Genomic DNA, 7661 nt, shown 5'->3' on the forward strand with positions numbered 1-7661 from the left:
AATTTGCAATTTTTATTTTTAAGGTTTTTGCAAGGCAATAGAGTTAAGTGGCTTGCCCAAGGCCACACAGCTAGGTAATTATTAAGTGTCTGAGGGCAGATTTGAACTCAGGTACTGCTGACTCCAGGGCTGGTGCTCTTATCCACTGTGCCACCTAGCCGCCCCTGTAATTTGCAATTTTTTAATCCCATGAATTAGATTTTATTTCCTGATTTTTTTTTACCATTTTGATTTGTCTTCTTTCATAGCATGATTAATATGACTCTCTGGCATGGTTATACATGAATAGCCTATATTTGATTGCTTTCTGTCAGGGGAAGGGGGAGGGAGGGAGAAAAATGTGAAACTCAAAACCTTATCAAAAATGATTGTTTGGGGCAGCTGGGTAGTGTCGTAGATAGAGCACTGACCTTGGAGTCAGGAGGACCTGAGTTCAAATATGGCCTCAGACACATAATAATTCCGTAGCTGCGTGACCTTGGGCAAGCCACCTAACCCCATTGCCTTGCCAAAAAAAAAAACGCAAAAAGAAAATAAGTAGTGATTGTTGGAAAACTACCATTGCATGTAGTTGGAAAAAGAAATAAAATATTTTTAAAAAGAAGAAAGAAAATCCCGCCTTCTGCTGAAGGACTTTCCTCGGTTTGATTTCCTAAGAATCTTGTGCATATTTTGCTGTACATCCTTGGCTGTATGTTTCCCCATTAGACTATTTTTCTGTGAATGTCCCAATCTTCTCCCCCGCCTCCACACGTAGTCAGTCGGTGACTGATCCCGGTTGGGTTAGGGCTGGGTCTTAGAGGCCTTGGCATCCAAGCCCCTCATCTGACAGGGGAGGAAACAGAGTTCCTGACAAGTGACTTATCCAGAGTCATGCCGTAAGCACTCATTTCCAGCCAATTCTGCTGAAGCCCCCATCCCCCACTTCCCTGGGGCATTCTAAACTAGCCAATCAGAGTGAGGTCTGCGAAGAGCCAATGGGAGAGGGAGGTTCATGGCAGCGACGGGAATTGGGCCAATCAGAACGAGCTTTTGTTGGACAGCCGCTCTTGGGAGCCACTCAATGGCCAGGAGATGGGGTCAAGAGGAGCCTCGACCTCTTCCACCCGGGGTTTTAGGGTTCTTTGTAAGAGGTCACTCCCGTCTTCCGGAGCGGATCCGAGTCCTGGAGACTTTGTCCGTTGCCTAGGCTACTACCTGGGGCGGGGCGGGTATATTTTCAGAACTACGCTACCCAGAATGCAACCCGGAGGAATCCTAGCATGCGAGGAGGCCAGGCTGCCTGGAGGAATGGGTTTGGCCGAGGCCGTCACGAGGCTAGAGGCAGAGTGACACTGAAACCTATGGCTTTACGACTGAGCTCTTGGCAGCCTGCCCAGCCTTCGGGAAGTAGTGGGGAAATGGTGCCCCCTGGCGTCCAAGCTCGCGCCGCTCCCGCCAGGACTCCCGGGGCAGGAGGAGCGGGGAAGAGCGAAGCATTCTGGGAAGGGAGAGGCGGCGCGCCAGTGCCCAAGGCCCGAACTACACGTCCCAGCGGCCCCCGCGCGGAAGGGAGGTGTCGCGCCGGATGTCCGCTTCGGCCGCGGCCCGGAGAGAAGCCTGAAGCCGCCGCTTTGGAAGTCACCCAGGCTCCGCGGGACCCCGGAGATCGGGGAGATCGGGGTGGGGCCTCGACCCCGAGGGATCACCATGGTAACGCGGATGGAATCCCGGGGACCCGTTCGCTGTCTCTGGGCCCGGCTTCTCGCTTCCCCCCGCAGCTCCCCCCAGGCCGGGCCCCCGGGTCTGGCCGCGCCCTGGAGTAACGGAGCGGAGAGAGCCCGGTCACCTGCGGGGAGCTTGGGCCGTGACTGGAAGTCACCTGGAGGGGGAGGGGGCTGGGACATGGCCCACACCTGGAGGGGGAGGGGGCTGGGACATGGCAGACACCTGGAGGGGGAGGGGGGCTGGGACATGGCAGGCACCTGGAGGGGGAGGGGGCTGGGACATGGCAGGCACCTGGAGGGGGAGGGGGGCTTGGGACATGACAGACACCTGGAGGGGAGGGGGGCTGGGACATGGCAGACACCTGGAGGGGGAGGGGGGCTGGGACATGGCAGACACCTGGAGGGGGAGGGGGGGCCGTGACTGGAAGTCACCTGGAGGGGGAGGGGGCTGGGACATGGCCCACACCTGGAGGGGAGGGGGGCTGGGACATGGCCCACACCTGGAGGGGGAGGGGGGCTGGGACATGGCAGGCACCTGGAGGGGGAGGGGGCTGGGACATGGCAGGCACCTGGAGGGGGAGGGGGGCTTGGGACATGACAGACACCTGGAGGGGGAGGGGGGCTGGGACATGGCAGACACCTGGAGGGGGAGGGGGGGCCGTGACTGGAAGTCACCTGGAGGGGGAGGGGGCTGGGACATGGCCCACACCTGGAGGGGAGGGGGGCTGGGACATGGCAGACACCTGGAGGGGGAGGGGGGCTGGGACATGGCAGGCACCTGGAGGGGGAGGGGGGCTGGGACATGGCAGGCACCTGGAGGGGGAGGGGGCTGGGACATGGCAGGCACCTGGAGGGGGAGGGGGGCTTGGGACATGACAGACACCTGGAGGGGGAGGGGGGCCGTGACTGGAAGTCACCTGGAGGGGGAGGGGGCTGGGACATGGCCCACACCTGGAGGGGAGGGGGGCTGGGACATGGCAGACACCTGGAGGGGGAGGGGGGCTGGGACATGGCAGACACCTGGAGGGGAGGGGGGCTGGGACATGGCAGACACCTGGAGGGGGAGGGGGGCTGGGACATGGCAGACACCTGGAGGGGGAGGGGGCTTGGGACATGGCAGACACCTGGAGGGGGAGGGGGGCTGGGACATGGCAGACACCTGGAGGGGGAGGGGATCTTGAGACATGACAGACACCTGGAGGGGGAGGGGGGCTAGGACATGGCAGACACCTGGAGGGGGAGGGGAGCTTGGGACATGACAGACACCTGAGAGGGAGGGGAGCTTGGGACCTGGAAGTCACCTGGAGGGGGAGGGGATCTTGGGACATGACAGACACCTGGGGGGAGGGGAGCTTGAGACCTGGAAGTCACCTGGTGGGGGGATTGGGATCTGGAAGGCATCTGAAAGGGGAAGGGGGGCTTGGGACCTCGAAGAAAGGGGTGTGGGGGGGAAGCTTGGAACCTGAGATGGAGAAGAAACCTGGGGCTCGGGGAAAAGCTTGAGACAAGAGGACAGGGAGTTTTGAAACTGGGCCTGCAGACAGCAGAGGAGGAAGTATAGCATTTAGGCACATGGAGGGGGAGCTTAGAGTCTGGGACCCTGAAGAATACAGAGGAGGGTGCTGGGACCCCTTCCTGTCCCCAATTCCTCTGCCTCCTCTTCACTTCCCTGGGGCCAGGCTGGTTCCTGGTTAGGGCAGGAAGCATTTTGCCTGAGCTCAGCAGCCGGAGCTTGAGACCAGAGTGTCCCCCAAGGCAGCTGGGCAGGATGACTCAGATCCAGGGAGTACAGAGCAGCAGAAATCTATCCCCAGCTCCAGGAGCCCCAAGGCCTGGGGGTGGGGTGATGGGAGGGGTAAGACTGGTAGGAGGTGGGCACATGGGTTAATGGAACCCAGGGATTTCCTAGGACCTCCTTCCTTCCACTCTCTGCTATCTCTGATACTCCCACCCCTTCCCCGGCTTATGACTTCCTATCCTGTCCCTTCTCAGATCCGATTCATCCTCATCCAGAACCGAGCGGGCAAGACCCGCCTGGCCAAGTGGTACATGCAGTTTGATGATGACGAGAAGCAGAAACTGATCGAGGAGGTCCACGCTGTTGTCACAGTCCGGGATGCCAAGCACACCAACTTTGTGGAGGTGAATGATCTCCCCCTTGGCTTTTTCCCTGCCCCCTACCTCTGGGCCTCCCTCTCTTTTGGACCTCAGAAAGAACATGTTTCAGGAAGAATACTGATAAGGCAGCTGGGCCGTACAGGAGGCTGAATCAGTTTACTTGACCCCAGATCTGGGTGGACTTGCCTTGCTTCTCCCAAAAGAATGGAAGCTTCTGGAAGGCAGAGATCCTCCCCTGTGCTCAGCAATAACTTCATACTAGCTCTAGGAGTCTTCATGTTTTATCACTACACATTATGGGTTTACAAAAATACAAGTTAGTTCCTGCCTTTAAATAACTTCAGTTCTTTTAAGGAGATTCTGTAGCATCCTTACAAAATATAAGGACTGGGAAGGGACTTGAGGCAAGAAAGTATACATCCCCACCTCGGGACAGGGGGCTGGGTCCTGGAGAGGAGCCAGGGTTCTACGAGGTAGAGGTGAGGAGAGATGGCCTTGGAAGCACAAGGGACTAGCTGTGCAAAGACTTGGAGATGAGAAATGAGGAAAAGCAAAAGACCGGAGTGGCCGGAGTCTAGAGAACCAGGGAAAGGAATAATGTGTAAGAAGATGCCACAATTGGAAGGGGTCAGGCCTCTGCTAATTCCCAGATGTCTTATTTGGATATTCCCATGCCCCCCACCACCCTGTTCTCTCTGGCTCCTGGGCCTCTTCCACTGCCCCAGAGGACCTAGCTGCAGTTAGCTGCTGGGCCACAAGGGGGCAGGACTCTCCCACTGTAAGCCCTGGAGGGAGCACGATATCTCCAAAGAGGGAACAATTGTCCCTGCCCCAGAAATGGGCTGGTGGAACTTGGGGCTTGTCTAGGAGGCACTAGAAACACAAGATGGGGTTGGAGGTGAGAAGGCCCTGAGGATCAGCCCAGGAAGCTGGGGGGACCACCCAGTGGGTCATGGGAGCAAGAGCTGAGAGGCAGTCCCAGGCTGTCCCCCTCATTCTACAATGAGAGAAAATTGGGGCATAGAGTACCCAAATGACTTACCCCAGGTCACCCTGCTGGGGTGAGATGCAAACTCTGGTCTCTTGTGTCTATTTTACTGGGCCCAGGGTGTTTCTCCCAGGAGAATGGAGCTTCTTGAGGGCAGAGACTGAGTTGCTTTTGCCTTTGCATCACCTCCTCTGCCTGGCGATGCAGGTTGAATTGAACTTGATTGGACTCCTTCATTTTATTGATGAGAAAATAGAATCCCAGAAGAATTGAGAAACTTGCCTGGGGTCCCATGGGTAGCAAATGGCAGGGCCAGAACTTGAACCCACCTCCTCCTGCCAACAAAGCCAGGGTGCTTTCTTATTTTAAGCTCTGTGACATTGAGTAAGTCACGTTGTCTTTGTCAGTAGATGAGAGAAGGCCACTTTGTCCTCTTTTAGGTCTTCATTTCAGGTCCCTCAGAGAAGACTGGTATGCCAGCCAAGCCACGACTTCTAAGCACAAATGCTCCGAAAGGTCTTGAGCAGGCTTCAGGCTGTGCACTTGAGGACATCCCTTTCCACCCCTGTTCACCATTACCAGTTGAGACCAGACTGGGTGTCCTCTAAGACCCTAGACTGGGGATCAGGAAAGTCCCTTGCAGACCTTGCTTAGATGGCAGGAGTGAAGCCTCTTTGTTGCCCTGCAGCTTGCCAGAGTTCTTGGAATGTTCCCCTCTGCTCTTTAACCTGACTCTTCTGGCTCTATGTTTTTGGCTCTGTGTAGGCCTTCCACTAAGCCTGATGAATTGCAAAAGACCCAGACAGATCTGTGTTCTGGTCCTGCTTCCCAGTTTCCTCTTTTGTCAAATAAAAAAAGGGGTTTGTTTTAGATGTTCTCGGAGGTCCTTTCTAGCTCCACTGGTCTTTCGCTGTCATTGTCAATAGACAATGCTTCTTCTTCCTTTTCTCCCCTTCTCTCTCCCTTCTTTCTCCCTCTGCCCTCTACTCCTCCTCTCTCTGTCTTCACTCTTCCCTTTCTTATGTCTCTACCTTTTGATCCATTGGAAGAATCAACCAGGTCCTGTCCCATCATGGCCCAGCCTTCTCCCCCTTGGACCTTTGCCTGGTGAATAGGCAGTGGGCACCAATGGCCCTCTCGGCTCTGACCTTTGGTTCTTTCCTCCCTTGCCTCCAGTTCCGCAACTTCAAGATCATTTATCGCCGCTACGCCGGCCTATACTTCTGCATCTGTGTGGATGTCAATGACAACAACCTGGCCTACCTGGAGGCCATCCACAACTTCGTGGAGGTGGGCACTGGGGCTGCTTATCTAATGAAGGGGATGGGATCCACTGTACCAAATTGAGGGAGGGAGGGAGGTCAGCTTGGGCCTCAATGAGGCCTCTTGACTCCTGTGCGAGGGAGGAAGTGGGCGGGGGGGGTGAGTTGCCTTTGCCCCTCTGTGTCTTTATGTCTCTACCTTCGGAATCCTTAGTGCCTCTGTCTCCCTGTCTCTTAGGTCTTAAATGAATATTTCCACAATGTCTGTGAACTGGACCTTGTCTTCAACTTCTATAAGGTAGGAAGACCCCTGGGCCTGAGGGGTTCTCAGAGTCTCCTCCCCACCGAGCCAACCCCGAGCAAGGGACACCCTGAGCAGCTGCTCACCCTCCAGCCCTGTCTCTGTCCCTTTCTGTGCAGGTTTACACGGTGGTGGATGAGATGTTTCTGGCTGGAGAAATCCGAGAGACGAGCCAGACGAAGGTGCTGAAGCAGCTTTTGATGCTGCAATCCCTGGAGTGAGGGGGCCCCGGTGGTCTCCAGCCCCTGCCCCTCTGTCCTCCTCCCCCTCCCCCAGAAGATGCTCTGAAGTAACCGTCTGGGACGGTGGGACCACCCCCTGGCCGGGCTCTGGAGGAGGAGAGTCCCCTGTGTGTGGTGCCATACATCCTGTAACCCTGCTGTCATGGCGGTGATGCTGTGAGCATGTGAGCAAGCCTGTGTGTCTTTGTCTGTGTGTGTGTGTGTGTGTGTGTGTGCGCGCGCGCGTGTGTGTGCACATATGTGTTTACCTGGAGCTCCCAATAAAGTTGTGGACCTGGCCTGCCCCACTGCCTCCTTCCCTTGGATCAGCCTCTTCCTGGTTCCCCTGTGAGCCTGGGCCTCTAGACTTTGAAAGGCTAAAATTCCAACTCCAGACCTTAAGGGATTTTGAATCAGAGGGAGAATGTTAGGGCAGAAGGGAGCCTCAGAGAAATGATCTAGTCCAGCCCTGGCCCTCTCATTTTACTGGGTGGAAATCGAGGCCAGGCGGGGTAAACCATAGAGCCTCAATGCAGGTCTTTGGCATCCCCACCAGTCTAGCCTGTTCACCCTCAATGGGATTCCTGGGGTGCCATTTCTGGACTTGACTAGTAACAATCTAAAGGTTCCCCATCTCCCCTCCAGTATCTCAGCAGTGTGGGTGGAGGAGGGGAGGCCTTGGGAGAGAAGTGAAAGCCCCACCCACTGCCCAACTGGCACCTGGACACCTGTACCTCCCTGGGGGGGGCGGATCCTTTGGCACCTCCCAGTGGGGCGGGCCTCAGGAGCCTTGAGACACTTAGCTAGGAAGCCCTGCCATTTCTGCCCTCCCATCCTGAGTGATGCAATTCAGGGCAAGGTTGAGAGAGAAAGGAGATTAAGGATGCCACGTCCTTAGACACCAAGAACTAGCTTGTTAAACCCCCTCCAAAGAGGCCTGTTTTTTTAACTCTGAGGTCCCAAGTTCATTGTCAGAGGTCGGATTTGGACTCTGGTCCTCCTGACTCCAGTGCTGGTGTTCTATCCACTGCACCACTTAGCTGCCCAGCTGCCCCCTGGCCCTCA

The 7661-nt window shown here is 56.2% G+C and overlaps 1 protein-coding gene across 1 annotated transcript; it reads left to right on the forward strand.

Moving 5' to 3' along the window:
- Window positions 1–1605: 1605 nt before the first annotated feature.
- Window positions 1606–6900, forward strand: AP2S1 (adaptor related protein complex 2 subunit sigma 1). Its single transcript, XM_074219188.1, has 5 exons — window positions 1606–1692; window positions 3699–3848; window positions 5989–6102; window positions 6313–6372; window positions 6495–6900. Exons 1-5 carry the CDS (start codon window positions 1690–1692, stop codon window positions 6594–6596), a joined length of 429 nt encoding a protein of 142 aa, XP_074075289.1. The 5' UTR covers window positions 1606–1689; the 3' UTR covers window positions 6597–6900.
- The last annotated feature ends 761 nt before the right edge of the window (window positions 6901–7661 follow it).

Source organism: Macrotis lagotis, chromosome 1 (assembly GCF_037893015.1).
Source record: "Macrotis lagotis isolate mMagLag1 chromosome 1, bilby.v1.9.chrom.fasta, whole genome shotgun sequence".
NCBI classification, from domain to species: Eukaryota; Metazoa; Chordata; class Mammalia; order Peramelemorphia; family Peramelidae; genus Macrotis; species Macrotis lagotis.